Source organism: Ornithodoros turicata, chromosome 4, assembly GCF_037126465.1.
Source record: "Ornithodoros turicata isolate Travis chromosome 4, ASM3712646v1, whole genome shotgun sequence".
Classification (NCBI taxonomy): Eukaryota; Metazoa; Arthropoda; class Arachnida; order Ixodida; family Argasidae; genus Ornithodoros; species Ornithodoros turicata.
This window is the reverse complement of record NC_088204.1, coordinates 50,415,584-50,435,912: the sequence shown is the minus strand read 5'-3', so window position 1 is coordinate 50,435,912 and position 20,329 is coordinate 50,415,584. Positions and strand designations below refer to the sequence as shown.

At 42.5% G+C, this 20,329-nt stretch overlaps 1 protein-coding gene across 2 annotated transcripts in view; it reads right to left on the bottom strand.

Moving 5' to 3' along the window:
• LOC135391517 (monocarboxylate transporter 12-like) overlaps window positions 1–20,329 on the bottom strand; it is a 28,372-nt gene extending 8,043 nt beyond the window's left edge. The window contains exons 1-4 of one of the 2 annotated variants that reach the window (XM_064621788.1): window positions 20,144–20,329; window positions 6,506–7,726; window positions 3,167–3,211; window positions 484–711 (exon numbers count right to left, since the gene is read on the bottom strand). In XM_064621788.1, coding sequence (XP_064477858.1) covers window positions 484–711; window positions 3,167–3,211; window positions 6,506–7,549 — 1,317 coding nt within the window. In that variant the 5' untranslated portion in view covers window positions 7,550–7,726; window positions 20,144–20,329. The remainder of the gene's footprint in view (window positions 1–483; window positions 712–3,166; window positions 3,212–6,505; window positions 7,727–20,143) is intronic. The other variant, XM_064621789.1, reaches the window with a different exon arrangement.

Sequence of the window (20,329 nt, the reverse complement as noted above, 5' to 3'; positions counted from 1 at the left end):
TGAATTTGCCGCGCCAGTAAACCAGGGGCCTTACACTTACGTTACAAAACTAATTACAGTTTACTCGTAACTGAAAATGAAATACAGTAACAATGTATAGAATAGACACTGCTTAAAATGGCGGACTGGGCCAGTTAGTACATGACAGTTATTCATGAACTTGGAGCAGCCACACACGTACAGGAGGACGGCACACCACACAGCTCCCTTACAACAGCCTTGTCCTACAGCTAAGGTAGGCGATTTGCTGAATGTAAAAGACGACCATAAAGTCTTGTCTTGACGAAGAGGTACACAAAAAGAGCTCTAAGTAACTAGAAATAACACTGGGAATGGCGGCACAATGGCAGGCACACTGGTGTGCCGTCCTCCTGTCCGTGTGTGTGGTTGCTCCAAGTTCACGAACATCTATATGGAATAGAACTGCGGAAAAAGTGTGTTGACTTAAAATCCACTGACAATGCTGGTAAAAGGAGGACTCACAACTCCGACGGTGTTGAGGATACCGATGCAGGAAATGAGGAAAGAGGCCCTTTCTTTGTCCACGCCTAGGATGATGGCACTGTCAGGAATGTACACGTAGGGGTTGTCCACACAGGCACTCAGGAGGAAGTTTGAGAAGCAGAGCAGGGCATAACGAACGTTCTTCAAGAGGCTCACATCCAAAGAGTCCAGCAGCACCTCTCGCAGCTCACTCAGCATCTGGCACATCTGTGCAGAAAAGCGTGCAAATATCCTACCTGCCAATATTACCCAAAACCCAATATGACCCACAGAGGGATGTACGAGTAATCTATACAGCACCGATTGCGTTGGTAGGGCCTCGGCTATAAAGCAGCAGCTTTGTATTTAGTTGTCAAATGAATGAAAAAATAAATGTCTGTGCACATATTTTGTGCCTTCATTCTGTCACATCTTTTGGCACAAATAACATTAGTGAACACTCCAGGAAGTTGTCAAGTCAAGGCTTAAATTTTTCCAAAAGGGTTAATGATTGATCAATCAAAACACCCGTTTGGGAAAGTTGGTATAGATTCATTGCACAGCATAAGTGCCAGGAGCTTAATCTCCGCAATTAATGACTGGGCTATTTGGTAGCGAAACATCTGTATTGTATAGGGCAGTGAAGACAGGGACAAACAGGGAGACGACGAAGACGGGCTCTAACTTCCAACTAACTTTATTGAAGAAATGACAGGTATATACATATGGTACCCACTGAATTTTGGAACAAAAGTTCGATGGTTTTTCAAGGACCTCTTGAGGTTCAGACGTCGTTTTGTCTGGGATCTAAAACACAGTTTACGACAAGGGCTTCAATATTTTGCAGAAATATTTATAAGCTACAGGTATCACATGAGAGAATACATCTGGGCTGCACGGTTGGCAGATGTTACTGACAACTACTCGATTTTAAAAATCATAGTACACAAAGAAAAAAGATATTATAGAATAGAGAGTGGTACCTTTCATTTCTTGCTGCCGATTCTTATTGCAAAGAGTGCTAACTTCTGTGGTTTCAGAGCTGCAGTTCTGACTCCGAAAAAATGTAATTTTTACGAGCAGCTTCATGAGAACAAGAAAAAGATGCAAAATTAAGGGTTTTCAAGGACTGTAAAAAAATTCCAGGTTTTCCAGACTCTGAGAATGGCATTTTCAAATTCCAGGGTATTCGAGGGTTTCAAGGACCAGCGGGAACCACGTATATATCACACAAGTAGTGCATAGTGCTGGTATCGACTGATTCGCATAGTGAAATTTGGCAATTTATGTCTCGAAGTACGTTCCCTTCTCAGGGTATTTAATAAGGACGATGGATTTGGATCATGACTGGCTCCAATTCTGCTATCTCATATTTCCCAGAAAACATCTAATAACTTAATTAATGAATTTTAGCTAATTTGTTATCCAGTAGTTGCTCACAGTGTCCTGCAGGATGTCCACCTGCAAAAAGGAAATTCACCTTGCTCTGTCCCGATCTGTCCCGATAAAAATAAATAAATAAAACACTCCTTATAAGTCTTACTTTATGTAGTTCCTGGTACAAAGGCAATATATGTACATTCAATACAATTCAATTTGTTTTTCATCTCGAGGATGTGGGGGATGGGGAAAAAAGCAGCTTGAATGTTACATAATGTACATCAAGTAGGTATATATCAATATAAAACTATACGGAAGGGAACTATAGAATATACCTATTATACAGCAATGAACGAGCGAGTGAGAGATGGAAGTTCTGAGAGGAACTAAAGTATTAGTAGTAGATCAATAAATACATTAACAGATAATAGTTAGCGCTTAGAACGAAAAGCAGATTACATGTACAAAAGTTACAAACAGAGATGACATACCGTATCTATACTGCCTACCTTTTATATCTTACTATCTATATAACATAAATAGACTAAGTACAAAAACGCCATCAAGGCCACAAAGGAACTAATCAGAATAAAATTAAAATGGTTACTCCATACTGAAGGTGCCTGAGAAATGGGCGGAAGACAGAAGACACTGCACAAAAACACACCACGAAGCGCTCAAACCAGCAAATGTTTCATCCACCAGCTTGCCTGCATCCACACCATTTTGTCCTTCAAATGGTTAGGAGCATCTAGCTTTCATGACAAGCTTTAGTGCAGAATCCGCACTAAACTGTGTCATTAAACAGTCACTAACCGTTTGAATTTTTTTCTGTCTATACATATAACTCAAAATCTAGAAGGATAGTATGTGCTATGGCTAGGAGGCTTTCTTTTTAATGCATAATTGTGTGTCTTTCCAAAGGTTAGGCTGCATTCCAGTTACTAGAGGAGCAGTCAAAAGACCAGGAAAAATTTGAAACTTTTGCTGCTGTAGCATCAATGGTATGTACCAGGTTTGAATGAAGGCTTGAATCATGCCATTAATGGCAATCAACATTTTTGCATCAGTCTGTCAGTTAAAAGTTGATAGGCATTAGCATGTTTCGTACTTGTGTAGCTCATGTACCTGTGTGTTAGTGGTATGTTCAATCTATGTCACCATGCCACACACTGAACAAGTCTTGACACTTAGATGCTTCATAAAATACGTTCTGACGGCTACTTCCGGTCCCACAAAGAAATACTGCCCAGTGTACAGAGAAGCAAACATTGAAATAGGACTGCCACATTGAGATACTTGCATAAGGGCTGAAGACTTTTGCCAGGCCAGAGGGAGGAACACATATCTGCCAAGAGGGTAAAGTATGATGGGCATAGTCTTTGCGTTCATTTTTCGCTTTCGCGTTGATACGGTTCACAGCAATAGCAGCAGTTGCAAGTGGGACCACTTACGCATTTATAGCCAAAGCAGCTCACTTAATAGCCTCTTCAAAGAAAGGTGAAACAAATGCAAGTTTATTCCCTGCGTGCCTTTTTTACTCGTCAGCTGCTATGGCAGCAACCTGTGTGTAAATGTTACAAATAATCGATGTTGAGAAGCTTTCAGTGAACCATGACTGTGTACTGTCTGTCACAACTCTGAATCATAGCTGGGTAATAAACAATAGATATTCAGTTTTGCTTCACCTAACAAACAAAATGTCTGTGGGCATCCTATTTGTTACATGAGACAGCAATGTCATATCGGTGACTCGGTTCACTATTTTACCTGGAATATATTCCATTCATAACAAGTTTGGACGGCATATGCATTTCTCACAAGGTGGGTTTTGCACAATGCTTCAGTTACAAATTACATCAATTCAGGAATTTTTAAGGCAATTGCACTATAGTATAGTAAGAAGCAAAAGCACTATAGGATGATTTCATGCCGAGTCAGGCAGGGTGGTCCGGTCGACCTCTCAGATTTTTTTCATTCCAATATATACTGAAGCCTAGTGCTTAGCAATTAAATTGGTGGAAGAAATAGCTGAAAATATCTTGCAGTTGTTTTTTTGTAAAATAATCTTCAAGAATGACCATTTCGGGCACTGCACTTCCTCACAATCTTCAGGCCTCGTATCTTTGTAGCCATTAGGCTATGCCGTTAATTTTTTCCACACTTATTGCCTATGTGCTAGTTTACTGTTCGCTCTATCTTTGAGGTTCTAAGTTTTGCAGGCGTCTAGATAAAAAAATCGCAAATTCGCATCATTTGCAAAAAATCACTTTTTGGCCGCGTAACTGCCTTTCTGCAAATACAAGAAAGTTACAGTGAGTGACATCGTTCTGTTCGTCTTTAAACGCCCTTTCCATTCGTATAAAACATGTTGTTGGAAAATCTCGGACATACTTCCTAACGCGCGTTTAGTGAGGGGTGGTAAGGCCAAAAGGTGCAACCTCTGTAGCATATTTTCCATGTTCCCCCCACTCATGACGTGGATCATATTCGTCACACATGTTGTTCATGACAAGCTCACATAGCGTACTGAAAGAAATTTCACTTCAGAAGTGGCCGAGGTTTCGTGGTGGACACTCAAAAGTAACCCCATCACAGCAACACGTATGGCGTGGTGTCGAAGCCGCAGTAGCACTTTACGGTGCCGTAATTTGATGAAGGTCACACACAAGGTGCGAACTAAGAAGCTGCGCATTTCCTGTAGAGCTGCTAAGACCATGAGCCATAAAGCAGTGAAATCCACTACACAGCATAATCCACTTTACGAATAGTTATTGGAGAGGCGATCAACATAAGAAGAGAAGGCGCCTATTTCCGTCGCACCTGTTGTCTTCATGCCACTTCATGAAGCATCGCACACCTTTGTATAACAAAAAAAAGAAGAAAAGAAAAAGAGAGAGAAAAAAAAAAAGAGACAGACAAAAAACACCCCCTGTATGTTCCTGTAATACAATCCTCACATATGTGAGAAAGCAGGATGAACAGGTAATGGCGTTCGTGAAGTCTTCATAGCAGAAACTTCGAAGAGTGCAAGGAGGAAAGTAGCCTTCCACTGTTAGACATTGTCCCCTTTTCTGTTTGTCACCAATCAAGGACCGCACGTGCTTTCAATTTGTGCTTTGCGAGTATGGCCAACATTCATGCCGACCTACGCAGTGTAACTCCTGTCTTTGTGTAGATAGTTGAACTTGTTTTGTAACAAACCTTATAAAAAAGAACTTGACTAGTATCTCAAATGTAACACGAAGCCACGAGGGAATGAAAGTCCGCTGTCCGCCCTCACGAACCAGTCACAGCAGGGGTGCACGGAAAGCCCGAAAATGAACTTGGGCCACTTCTGAAGTTTTTTTTTTTTTTTCGGTACACTATTTATCATGAGCGACATGTGTGAGGAATATGAACCATGTCACGAGTGGGCGAATATGGAAAATACGCTACCAAGGTTGCATGTTTTTGCCTTACCACCCCTTACTAAATGCACGTTAGGAAGCACGTCAGAGACTTTCCAACAACGTGTTTGATATGAACAGAAAGAGCGTTTAAAGAACGAACAGAACGGTGTCACTCACGTTACCTTTCTGGTATTTGTAGAAAAGCAGTTACATGTCGAAAAAGTGATACTTTTTGCAAATGAGGCGACTTTGCGATTTTTTATTTAGACACCTGCTAAACCTAGAACCTCAAACACAGAGCAAACAGTACAGCAGCACATAGGCAATAAGTGTGGAAAAAATTAACGGCATAGCCTTAATGGTTACGAAGATATGAAGGCTGAAAATTGTGAGGAAGAGGACAGCTCATTATTTTAAAAAAAAATCTACAATACTATATTTTCAGCTATTTCCTCCGCCAAATGTACTTCCTAAGCACTAGGCTGCAATATACAGGGTTCACAAAGATAAACTTCAGGGTTTGTAACGAAGATAAAACAAATAGGAACAGTGTTGGGAAGCTAAAGTAGATGTTAAAGGACGTATTATGCCCCAAAAATTTATGTCAATAATTTCGCTTGGTGCGTTTCTCTACGGAAAAACCTTAAAAATCAAAAAAAAAAAAAAAAAGAAACGCTGCTGCCTAATCGGCTATACCTGTGTTTTGGCTTTTTTCCATCAGATGGCAACACGGTCGAACGCGGCGTTGCAGAGTACGAGTCCACATTCAGTTCCATTTGTTAACTTGGTTTCGATCACTGATCAGTGGTTTCAATGTCGTCTGCAACACCACGCTCGACCGTTTCACCATCTGACGGGAAGGAGCTGAAACACAGGTATAGCCGAATAGGCAGCAGCGTTTTTTTAATTTTCACAATTTATCCGCAGAGAAACACACCAAGCGGCATTATCGACATAAAATTTTCAGGCATAATACGTCCTCTAACATCTACTTTAGCTTCCCGACACTGTTCTTATTTGTTTTATCTTCGTTACAAACCCCGAAGTTTATCTTGGCGAACCCTGCACATTGGAACGTAAAAAAATCTGAGATGTCGACAGGATCGCCCTGGCAGACTCGGTCTGAAATCGCCCTATAGATGACACCTTGTTAGTTCAGAGAACCCAAGGGCCCCAACACCTCCACTGTTTCACCTTGTTTGAACAGAGTATGGCACTCCAAGCAACTGGGGATAGAAAAGCCACCTCACCCTGTCCTCTCCTGTGATGGTGAGCATGCTGTTCCTATAGATGTCGGGACAGCTGGATGCCTTGAGCCTGTAGCGCCGAACATTGAGCATGGCTCCTCTGTATGTGAGGCTGCCACGCTGCAACCGCATGTTGCGCAGGCACGCAGAATCGCTCCGCTGCTGCAGCCGGCGTTCACCCCACAGCACTTCCGAACCTCTGGCACGGACCTCGCCAGTGGAACCACGCGACTCTGCTGGGACAATGCGATTCCAAATGTTCGGGTACTGTTCGAGGAGAGAGTTAAGGTGACCGCCCTCCTTCCTCGAATTCTCAGAGAGGACGTCAAGCGGTGCCTTATCAGAAAGGTAGGTAGGAAGCTGCACTAATGAACTGCACAGCCGTCGTTGCTGTCCTTCTGCAATGGGATGGACATCAGCTTCAAGGTCTAGGTCCCGCATAAGTGCGCCAAAGATAACCAGGTTTAAGAAAAATCCAGCCAGAAGCAAGAGAGTCCCCCTCCATGCAAATGCATCCAAAAGACGGATTGTCAATGGAGCAAAAACAAATGTCCCGATGCCAGTCCCACAGACAGCCAATCCTGTTGCTAGGGAACGTCGCTTTTCAAAGTAATACGCTACTATTACTATAGATGTGACATAGCAGAGTGCAAGCCCAAAGCCAGCCACACTGAATGTCAAGAAAAGAAACTCGAGTGAGTTGGTAAAAAATGAAGCCACAAATCCTCCTGTTGCCAAAAGTGCTCCTACGATGCAGACGCGTCGACAGCCATAACGGTCTGTTAGGGATGACGCGATGGGCCCGGTCAACAGCGGCATGCTGAAGAATAACGAGCCCACCCAGGCCGTCTTGCCTTTGCCCTGACCAAAGTAGTCAACCAGGTCAACAAATAGGATGCCAAATGACATGGAAACGCCATCAGCTATCAGGTTGACAGCAAAGGATGCAAGCACAACAACCCATCCATAACCACCATCAGGAGGACGTCGGACATCACTCAGAGAGACACTTAGGTCACGAGATGCTTGGCTAGGTGAGTCCTCCATTTCAACTTCTCCAAGTTTTTACTCCTATATATTTCTGGTGCAGATATTCCCAACTGAGTGAGGAGGGCCAGCTTGGTCATGGGTCGACGTAAGGCGTACAGTTTATTGCTTAGTCGCAGTCGGTTGGGTGTCGGTGAGCGCCGGATACCATCCAGTGTCCCTGGGATCCCATCCACACTGAAATAAATAACACCAAACATTACAGTCAGAACAGTTTCATCAGAAGGTCTGGAATGTCTGGTGGTAGCCATGGTTCCTCACAATTATCCAACATTTTCATGTAAATGAAAGATCAAACCTTTTTGGGCAAAACTGCAAAATGCAATTCAGAACATAAAGACCAAAGCTGCTCAAAAGTTTGCTTCGAAAGTAGTGGATGTGACTTTAAGCGCTTTAACATGAGGCTCAGCAGAATATAATTTTTCTTACTGTCAATAGAAATGGGTGAATTCTGCGAGCTCTATTGTATGTCCTGTGCAGATTCATATATTATTTCAATGCAAGCGTTGTAGCAGAGCACATATCTAAGCATATCTGTTCAATGGGGGCATAAACACCCAATGTACATATGCTGGCTGGTGCCTACTTTCACAAAGGCATGCAAGTTGAAAGTACAGGGTGAAATTTTTATGCTGTCCACTCAGGTAGACGTTGTTTATGTAAATTGTAAAGGCACGCAAATTATGTCATCAGAAATATTTCTGAAGCTGGACACACAGTATTCCCACATGAATATGAATTATAACAACATTAGTTAATTAAGGGATCCCTCTTAGGATCCCTGAGTGATCACTGGAGTGAGAATTCTGACTCAGATTGGACACGACGATGATACACAGAAACAGAATATCAGGTTCCATCGTGAAAACACATGACTATTTAGTTGTGTTGCAGTTAGCAAAGCACTAATTTGACTTCTAACCACATCAGCTGATTAATGGCTACACAGCACATATCACTTCAGCCTTCAGTAGCTGGCCTCAAGGACATTGTAGATTGCTTTTATATATACTATTTGTCTACCTCTCCTGCATGTATTTGGTGAGGTGCAGACAAACATTGTTCAGGAAATACCACCATGCTCGCACGCTTTCTGCCCGAAATATCCACTTCAACATTGTGGGTGCCAGCCTGCTGTTCAGCAAGCACGCAACACTGTCAGAGCCGTCGTCCACATAGATATGTTGAACACAGGTAATGGGACAAGGTGTCTGGAGCAGTTTCATGCTATACGAGGTAGAGTCATGCATTCCAGCATATCCAGCATTCCCAACTAGTATTCACCTTGACCCACTACAGTTCACGTAACTAATGCACCAGTTAGAGACGAGAGAATAGGGATATAATGTGTCAGTTTTCATAGTTGGCACAGTAACTTCATAGCATTAGTTCAGAACAAATCATCAGAAAAGAAGACACTCTAAGAGACCACAATTTGTTGATGCAAAAATACGAGGCTAGTCTGTTGGAACAGTTTTCTTGTCTAGCTCCGTGTCACTTTAGACAAACTAAGACTTTTGGGTACATCTCCCCACACAAAACTTTCATAAATCAAGTGGCGAATGGTATTTAAAAGGCACCCGCATAGTCCACCACAACACAAAGGAATTTTTGGCAACAACATACATATATTCCGATTTCATCCTGTAGAGAGTCATACTTTTTTAGATACATCTAGTTTTATGGTGATGTATGAGTAAGTACGTATAATGTTGGCGGACATTACAAAGAACATTACATGGACATGAGGCCAGAGATTTGGGGTATTGTATGGAATATTGCCCGGCACGCCACCCCACTATGATGCATCTCCCAACTTCAGTGTGACATTGCGTCTCTGTGGGAAACGCTCGCTCAGAGATGTCCCGAACACCCTCTGATGAGGGTTGACGCAATTGGCGCATGGAGACGCAACGTCATGCTGACGCCGGGAGATATAAATGTCATAGCAGGGCGAAGTCCCCGCCTGCTGGTCAATATTGTACCCATTCCTATTGTGTGGCCGAGATAAAGGCGAATGAGGACTGTTTTGAGATACAGTAAAACATAATTAGCAGTTTTGTAGCTTGACTGTTCAGGAGAACAGGAACAGGAGGATTCTGAGAGTGACCTCACAGCAGCCAAAGTGCCGTCCATCATAATTATATGATAATTTATTCAAAATACTTTGCACTGTGAGTTTGTGTATTCTAAGAGAGCAGGTCACAGCATTTTTTAAGCTTTGGTTGAGGTCCAGACTGTTGCTTTAAATGGACGGCTGCATCCGGAAACCATCTATGTGGCTAATTTTTTCATTAAAAATACTTAAGATATTAAATAAACGAGCTTTAAAGATCAGCACTGCTTCCGTGACTGCAGAGGCTCTGTCGGCATGAATACCCTCCCTAAGTGGGAGAGAGAGGGCAGTGCTCAGAGGAGAAAGGCATCGTCCAGACGCCCCAGGGACTCTGCGAGACACCCACATGGCTGCAGCCTTTCTTTTCCCAAGATCGCACCCTCATTGGTTCTCAGGAAGTGACGTTTTCTCGTTTTTCCAGAGAGTGAATTCCGGAATACTCTCAATATCTGGCATCTGCTGTTGTCATGCATTCCATCGAATAACGGTCAAGGTACGTCACTATTTCGTGCGAGATTTTCGATACCGTGGTCAGGTCCACGAGAAATAAAATGACACTATATTTTCAAAATCAACTGGAATAGATGCAACCGTCTCTTTAAGAACAGGCCTGACCAGAAAGCATAACATTTCACCCTGTATCAAGTGATCGAAGTTTCAAGTCATCATAATGATGCAGTCATGCTCATAGCAGAATGCAGAAAGCATAAGCTAACATCATTCATTCGCTCCACGACAGGAGAAGTTGACGCGGGAATTCTGCGACCCAAGGCAGCATCCAGGTGGGCCATGCTTGAACCGAGTGCAACTAAGGCTACACAGCCACATGAAATGTAGAAGGAATTATATTTGCTGGAGAGAGGACAGATAGAATGAGTGTGAATGCCAGATTAGTCAACAGGCTTCCTGCTTGAAACATTAGTGCAAGTTTTCTCTCCTTGTTAGCCAGGGTGCAACTAGTGTATGAGCACCCCTACGTTTCATCCTCCCTACCTTCCAGTTAGACGGTTCTCTTCCCTTCACTGATGCCGCTGTGCTGCTCGGAAATGGCACACTGAGGTCGTAGGTATGACTATATATCGTACAGTGAGTTAGTGCAGAACGTAAGCAACAGTCTTACTGGTATTAAGGGTGCCCTTCGGTACCTATACAGGGCAATTGCACGATCTAGAAATGTAAAGCAATTCTCTCTAGCGTTCGTGCAGTGCCTCAAAGAGTGCGTGGTTTCATAGGACATTTTAATTTCAACTGAATACGTGTATTTATTATGTACAAGTAACATAGGATATGGAAATGAAAATCTTCACCTCCTCCTTTGCTCACGGAACCTGTCTCTTGCGATACTTGTTCTTCTGGTTAACCTCTTTGCCTCTCAGCTCGTATTTATTAAAACCGTATTTTCCTCAACAATATTTATACTTTTTCCTAGTAGAAAAAATTGTCTTCGGGAAGTTTTGAAAGAAAAGTTATGGGAGATCACACCATTATACTCCTCGCCATAAAACAGCAACTACCCATCATCACACTGTTACGCAGAGTGTTTATTCTTTTTAGTTTATAATACTGTAGGCCAATGTAGGTCCTTGCAGAACATAAATATCTATGCACACCTGTGTTTGGTAGTCAATTAAATGTTCCTAAGTCCCATACAACTGCGCTTACTAGGGATGGGCCAACAGAATCTGAATCCCAGAGCCCAAAACGGTGAATCAAATCCACCCACCACGTTTGTTTGTTTCTTTTTAAAACTGGCGCCTCCGGAGTCCACCGAAAGCCTGATTGGCTGGCAGGACCCGGGGAGTGCCAAAATCACAGCATAAAGCTCAGACATTGCAAGTTTAAAAGTAACACGGTTTTGTTTTTGATTGTTTCTTAGTTTTATGGAAGAATTCAGACTCGAGAGTTTATGTATTTCCTGTAGTCGATGAACAACACGTTAAATAAATTACATTTAAGAGGCCATACCAGTCGGGGAGCAACTCCGATTCACGATTTTCCCCGATTCTAGATGGCGCCACGCTCGTCCTTAGCACGCCGTTCGCCACCGACTCACGAAATAATCCCCATTGTGCATGGTTGACCTCGCGAGTTTAAGGCGGCCCGCGCCCTCTGCGCTGTTTGTCGAGTGTCGGACTTTGCCACGAAAGGTCCGTAGTTCGATTCGAGACATTCACGTCTTTTTGCTTGTCTCCTATTGCTACATGAGTACTTTTTTTTTGTTCTTATATATTCATGCTACAATTATTGTTTTCACAAGTCACTACCGCCTGTACTGACTGATTATGGAATTTTTAGTTGCTCTTCGTATTGTTTTACTAGTGCATACTTACTGTATGCCGACGTACAAGTGTGATCGGATAGTACGGATGCCGGTATCTCGGAGGCTCTCAATTGAATCTACCAGCGGCTGTAAATTAGGCTATCAACATTGCCTACACACAGCGCTTACAATGCCAGTCTGGAAAATCTGCTCGAAACGGTATTCCTTTTTTTTTTGCACTCGCTTACATAATAATAAGAATAATAATAAATAATAATAATAATAATTTTACTCAAGAAAGCAAACTACAAATATAATAAAACGGGTCTGTCTAAGCGGAAAAGCTTGTGGCACTGGGCCTGAAGCAGTCAGCGGCATACAGTTTGACAGTACATGAACATATAAAGGTACTACATCCCATGATAAAGTTGCCGTAGCGCTTTTTTTAGTTTGTACTTCGATTCCAAAGAAAAACTGCCGAAGGGGAGCTCATTAAAGATACGAGGTAAATAGCACTGCCTGCGACAAAGTCCATATTTTGTGTGTGAGAAATGCACAACAGGGCAGCATTCGCTAACCGGGGTCCTATATGAGGGGTCCCAAAAATGTTTTTACAACATGCAATTTACCTTGATAATAACTCTATTATTCTTGCAAAACTGACATTTTGATATGTATATTTCTGGTAAGTAAGCATTATCAAATATCTGAATTCATTTACAAGGCGTTTGTGCAAAAGACTTTTCAAAATTTCCGTCGTAGAACAGACTTATTATTACCCGAAAACTTCAGTAACATATTTGAAAGGCTCCTTTCCTCCATATTCTCCTTTCTTTTTCTTTCACTTTATACCCGCTCAGAAAAATGATGTCAGTCGACAACCCCAGTGACAGGGGACTCCCTTTCTTCTGGTGTACGAGTTCGCAAACGCAAAACCGTACAAAGGAGGTGAAGGGCGATAAAGGCTTGGGGTCCACACACTGAAACCAACCAAAAAAGATATGGGAAGGTCGAGCGGCAAGGCCTTGCAGCGGGAGTCGCGATATTCCCAACACAGTCTTTTTCTTTTTTTCCTGAACGCTAAGAGGAACGATTCGACAAAAAATAAAAGGACACATTGTAGAAAAATAACTACGGTCACCTGACAACATAACAGGTTCTTGTTTGAGTGTGGCAAAAAAGTACAGTTCGGCCTCCTTATTATGTGGGACACGATAATATATGCCTTCTTTTCTTTTTTAAGAATAATTTCTGAAGCGTAAATTTTTACTCCAGATTTCATTGTGTTGGATGCTGAGGTCTCCGTTAATTCAATCTAAACTTGAAAACGTGAAATTCGTTCGTGGAAAAGCTGAAGAACGGGACACAATAAGAGCCAAATTTATGCGTATTTTAGGAAAGGGAAATTTTCTATTTCCAAAGTGCTGTCCGTTGACAATACAAAAAAGCCATCTGCTGTACACCTAACATTTTATTAATATGCGCGTTGCTCCACACATGCGCATTGCTTAGAACTCAGTTGATGTTGATGTTGACGAAAAAAATAATAGAGAGAAATAGGAAACTCAGTAACATGCCTCATACCCTAACGACCCTCGTTTTGTGGTTGTACCAATATAGCAGCTGTCTATGAACCAATCAATGTCAATCTGTATTACAGGTCACTTCTTTTTATTTAGTTATTTTTTTTCCTATTCAAAGCAGTACCCGTGAGGTACCGCGTTAGCATCGTAACAGCTCGTTGTGTATGGTTTTCTGTTGGATGTAACTGCTCGTTGTGTGTACTGACTTATGGATGTATCGGCCAGAAATGGAAGTAAAGTCTCGTTGGATGTAACGGTCGTTTGTGTGTAAGAGCAGGGTGGATGTAACGACTCGTTTTCGGATGTAAGAGCATGATGGGCGTAACGGCGCGTTGGATGTAGTGGCACGGAATCGCTCTAACCTAGGTTCCCACCGGGGACGATTTTTCCGTATCCCGGAAATTACAGGAGCGCCGTTGTGAACAGCTGAGGAAACGGATCATAGCCGATCAAGTGCTATCACATTATTTGTTTAAATTGGGAGACGGGATTTTTTAAATTAACATGCATGCTAATGCACAGTAAAACCAGTGTTGTACGTATCGCCGTTACAAGTAACGCCGTTACAGTAATCGATACTTTTTCGGTATCGGAGTGCGTATCGCGATACTTTCTTAAGTGGGTATCGGAAAAGTATTTCCGTTACAAATTTATGGTAACGCATCGTTACCGATACCGATACTTTTTAGTGCCCCACCCTTTCTTCACCGACCATATTTCTTACTCTATTCATTGTTATTGCCCTCGACAAGAAGCTCGTAGACACGCCTACGTGCTCCGTAACCGGAATTATGAAATTATACCAAACACGTGTTCACCGTTTTTCTTTGAAACTGAAGGAAATAACCACGCTGTGTTCAACAAAAGAGTTGAGGTCAACGAACAGAGGTCAAGATTTTGACAGTGCGCTCTGGATTCCACTGCTAAGCTGCCGTGTCGCACTGAGTCACGCTCACATATACTGTGGCATTGTTAACTTCGGAAGGATTCCTGGGTCATTGGACTCCATGGTTTGTGTGGGCCTGACACTAACTTAATTGTCACACTGGCCTCTGTCAGCTGCCGGAGACACCACGGCTTGCAAGGATGGCAGGAGACAATTTCATGAACCAGCTATTGATAAAAGTCAAGCATAACGTTTCCGAGCTACATATGAAATATGCTGTCTTTTCACTGCAAAACTGTTCACGTAAGCATATTTCTTTTTTACGCCATATCCGTATTTCAAACAAAAGTATCGCCCAAGTATTGCGTTACTTTTTTAGTAACGGTAGCGATACTTCGTTACTTTAAAAAAGAAGTATCGATATCGGTATTTCGATACTTTTTACTCAAGTAACGGGTATCGGTATCACGATACCATATTTCGGTAACGGGTACAACACTGAGTAAAACCACTGAACAAGGAACATAAATGCGGTTACACCCACTGCGCCGCTTGCATTGCGCCGATTACATCTGCTCTTTCTGTTCCTCTCTCGCAAAGTTTGCTGAGTGCAGACAATGCGGTAAGATTAGGAAGGGATTCTCCAACAACAAATAAATATTTACTATGACACGAGGTGATTCACCACTGGTGATTTTCCAAGGTTCTGCTACCTTCTACTTATTTCTGGCAGATATGTTAGCCACGTTCTTTTATAAAGGGGAGTACTACAGAATACTGAGCGCAATGACGCATTACCTTCTGTATTCGTATCAATGAAATGAAACGCAAATGCCCACTATCCTGAGGCTCTGACTTCACGCTCGTTGAACGTGGATATCGTCGGACGTAGTTCCCCACTCAACCGGAATACTGGTATTTTCATATATAGTTCTGTTTTGTTGTTGGCGGCGGTCAGACAATGATGTTGTAGTTGTTGTCTCATACTTTCTATGTTGATGAACCGTATTTTCAATGCAATCAAACTGCAATGAAACACCTGAATAAGTGGGTGTGGATATTTTATAACCCATAAACATCGGCCCAGAAAAAGATGTAAGGACAACTGTAACACCTGTGTCTGACTGACAGTAGAGAAATACTATAGAATCCAGCGAACGATATCGCTAGTGAACTAATGCAGCAAACTATGTATATCCATTTTATGTTGCTTGTTGAATGGAATGTAGATTTAAAAAACTCATTATTAACACATAAAAAAAGAAAAAAGCACCCTATGTCTCCCAATTTCAACAAATCCGCAAAGCGAACGATAACATTCGGTCGGCTGTGATGTATTTCATCGGCTGTCTAGCTTTCAGTTCTTACTTGCATCTATATGCCAGGGGCTTTTAATGCACAATTATCCTCACTTTGCCCATCACACACTTTCTTTTCGTAGTAAACATATTGTAGATTATTGTTTTTCATATTCACTGGTAGGGTTGCCACCAGGCCGGTATTATACCGGCATGGCCGGTTATTTGCTCGCTCTGCCGGTTGCCGGTATTTGTGGCCCAAGACCTTCATATGGCCTTTGCATGGTTTTCCCTTCAACATTCCACTACAGCTTGAATAAATCTGGAGCATAGACCCAACTCCGCAGTCACCAGTTCTTTCCTTAGTTATTCATTATTATTATTACACACAGGAACATATGTTTCCTCGTATTATCTTGAGCTCTCTCTCTTTCGTTTTCTGTGTGTGCTCTCCCACCCCTCACCCTCTTCCCTTTCCCGCGAGTCATTCCTCCTTTCCCTCTATTCCACCTCCTCTCCCTCAGCCGGTATTTTTCACTACGAAAAGTGGCAACCCTATTCACTGGTTAGTCTATTTCCGAGCACCAAATGCTATGCATTCCAGTTATTTGATTTCTAATACAATAGCCACAAAACGTTTTCATAATCTACACCATCCCATTCAGTGGTCATTCACTGGAGTGCTCACCCGGTGTCTCTTTGGCCTTTCTATTTTCAGCCTTCTGACAGTTCGACGTTATGATTTTTTGGTCTTTTGGCTGTCGGCCTTCTGATAGTTCGGCGTCATGATTTTCGGCCTTTTGATAGGCTCAACCAGCCTAAATAAATGCATTGCATTTAGCAACAGCTATTCAAAAAAATGAAAAAAAAGGAGAAGGAGGAAGCTCCTAAAACCCTTTGAACTCCATCTTTATGTATAAATGAACAAGATTGGAACAAGGAACTTGACGCGCGACGAGGTCTCGGAGCACGATTTCCGTCTCATAATTGCGCTGATTATTATACGGAAACTTCAGTACTCTATTTTTAGACGCTCCTTGGTTTTCACAGGGTACTTCACATTACATTTACACCAGACCTTTCGTTCAGCGTAGACACTAGTTCAGCGGAGAATCCCCAGTGACCCGGAGCTTTTCCTTATCTTCCTCAGAAGGTCTCCCTTTGTGCGCTGTGCAAAGACAGACGGGTACAGGTTTTGGGTCATCCAACGTGCAACTAGCAAGGATTGTCGAAAGATGGAAAATCCAGGGAACCGGTCTCGAAAAATTGTCCGGAACCCCAAAATATCGTGATCGATGTCCCCGTTGCAAAATAAACTACTGTAAATAAATGTTATCTGGCTGTTTCTGCGCGGAAACTGCCAAAGCCCACTCAGGCTAACCTGAACATGAAAATGCAAACACCGAACTTTTACTAACCTAATAATCAACTAACTAACGTGCTGTTCCGTCGCGTCCGTTTCATTTATCTCCTATTTCTTAATTTAATTTATTTATTTATTTTTGGAATAGCAAGCCGACGTCCCGTTTGGCTGACCTTTAGCCCGTTTTTTTCCCCTTTTCGTCTAATAAATATATCCCCCTCCCCCGTCGTTGGTTGTCGTTGATTTTCCTTGCTACGCGAACGTGAATTTGGGTTCCGGAACAGACTGTTGCTCATTGCATGGGCGGAAATAATTGTGCAGTGGCCGCTTGATCGATTTTTCTTATTGGTTCACGTGGAGCGTTCATGAAAAAAAAAGAAGAAAATAATAAAGATAAAAATAAAAATTAATCGATCAATAAAAGAAAGAAAGAGAAACAACAAATAAAGCTGCAGTTCTAAGTACCGTTATCCTAAGAAACATTTATCTGTGTGTAATCCGCTTGCTGGCTGTTTCAACATTACGAACATTACTGGGCTGTCCTGTTGAACGTTACTGGAATGTTTGTGAAGTCGGCCTTCCACTAACCGTAAATACGAGAGATTCTCGTTAGCCTTATGAGACAGTTGACTGAGTAAGCACAAACCCGAAACGGCAAAATCGAGCAAATTGACGTTTCATGTCAAGCTAAAAAGAAGAGGTTTATTGGTCTCGGTTGTCTCTTACACGGGCCGCGACAACGCTGGCTCGTCTACCCAACGTCCCCCCCCCCCCCGACAATGCTGGCTGACGATAATCCCTTTACGAGCAGCTAAGGAAGCTTTTGTTCTGGTCTCCAAGGCCATGCTCCAAGGTTGTGCGCGCCGCATGGTCGGCGGATGGATACGGTCAAAATGTTCCGCGCGGTTTTTCCTGTGCTACGGCTAGAGGGCGACACAGAATGACGCGGTTTACGGGGCTTTGAGACGGTATTTGTCCGTACTCACTTTTCATGCTTTTTTATAAAAACGGAAAGTGGTAGACATAAATTTGATGTCTATCGATTCCTCAAATAATTCCAGAGAGAGTAAATGGAAAGTTTTTTTACAAATGGCTATAGAAGTTTAATAAAACCTGTTCAAAGAGGGAGGAGAAAAATTGTGCATTTTTTTTCGCATTCGTGACGTCGCCGTAAAATACATACGACGTATATAAGATATCTGGTAGCGTAATGCTCTTCATCTTGTCTTCCTCTTTATGATGAGAGCACCCGCGTCAAAATCTGCGCAGCGGTTACCGAGAGAAAGCATAAAAACTGTTCCATAGGAAATACATTGGGACGGAGAGCTGGTATGCCCTCTTAAGTGGAAGTATATGGGTATGTTTTCTCCTGAAAGTGAACTATTATTTAATTTGTTTTTCATTAAAGAAAGATATCAAAGTGTGCTTCAATACACTTTTCAGTAGAAGTCGTCTCCTCCCTGGCTTTTTAAACTCTTTTTTAAGAAAGGATTCGAAAGATTCGTGGATTCGTCCCATCCCTAGCGTTTACACATTCGCGAGTTCAGATTGTTTGGTGTAGTTTATGCCATGCTTGAGTGGTGCGCAGGAAGAATGAATACTTGGAAAGAATCGACAGAACAGGAGAATTGTGTGACTGCTTTGCTGTGATTTAATCTGCTGGAGCACGACCTGCTTGGCTTGCAATATTTATTAGAACCAGATTTCTACCTTTCTGTATCCAGCAGCTTTGAATCCCCAAAGTCTAGTACAGCACTTTGTAATCAAAGCACCGATACAAGGTTCGGCAAGAATATGTTAATCCTGGGCAGAATGACGTAGATGCAGGCTGGATATTGATGAAAATCTTCGCCCCCTCCCTTGCTCACGGAACCTGTCGCTTGTGACACTTGTTCTTCTGGCTGGATAAACTCCATTATAGGCAAGCCTGAATGATGGGTGAAAACACATAGTCAAAACACAACAGGAGGGCTCAAATTTTGAGCCCTCCTGTTGTGTTTTGTCTATGTGTCTTAGCCCATACTCAGGCTTGCCTATCATGTTGATCCTGCTTTGGGGTTTCTTATGGCTGTTCGTGAGAAAAAATGCCCATCATCCCAGATGCCCAACAAGTTGCTCGCTTTTGTGGGTACTGCTGGCAATTTTATAACCTCCACTATGGACAAGTACGTCATGCTGCAATAACACAGTTATTGCAAGAATTGTGACGTACGCAGTTCCCTGCGCTATTATGAAAATTGGGTTACAGAGCAGTCTCCAACATGGTTCCAAAGTCTTAGAAATTTACCAGGTACCAGCATACTGCCAACCATTTTGTTTGCGATTTAACCTGCTTATCTTCCCACCAGAAGAAGACAGAGTTGCAGCATACTGAGAAAGATTATGGCAGGGATGGCACACTGGATGCTTGCACAGTATCAACTGTCAAGGTTTCAAAAATATGATGCTTGGGTGGTAGTGGCACGTTTGAACTGATATGATGAATCTATATAGGTTACACATAGTAATATAGCGCGCTTTCGTTTTGGGTCAGGTATGAACTATTTATATAGATTTATATATGCACATCAGAGTTCTTGCAGGTTCTTAAAAATACGCAGAACTAAGTACGAGTTTGGCGCCTATGTCGCACCTGTTCGAAGTACAAACAGTACAAACGCAAGATGGTAAGTTATGTAGAATGGCGTGCGAAACCGTGTTTGCGTTTCTTGGAGTTGAAGAAAATTTCTTGTCAGAAGGTGACATCGCACAAAAGAGTTCGCGTTGCGGAGCCTGCAATTAAACGACAAACATGACCTTGACAGGTATAAATACCTGAGCACAAAAGAACGAAGATGCCAGTAAACTGTACAAGGTCTAAAAGAGATCATGCCAGCCCATCATTACGTGTAAATGGTTCGACGTCGCGTTCATATCTGCCGAGCATGCCGCAACAAAAGTCGACAATAAAAGCAGTCATAACAGCGATACACAGAGGAGAAAGGCGATGTCGACAACGGATCAGCTGCAGCCAACCTCCACTTGTGGTGATGCCACATAAAAGTGGAGGCTTTCGCCAGCCCAGACTAGGAAAAGTAAACAGGCTCACCTCATAATTTGTTTCTCAGCTGATCATGAGTGGAACAAAACGACACCCGATTGTAGTATTATCAGCGCTGTAATTTTCTACGGGCCTCAGAAGCCTCCCCAGATACGTGAAAGTCTGATGCCTTCTATCAACCTACTGCGCCTACTGCCTGCCTCCTGCCTCTACCCTACCCCTCTAGTACTCTCG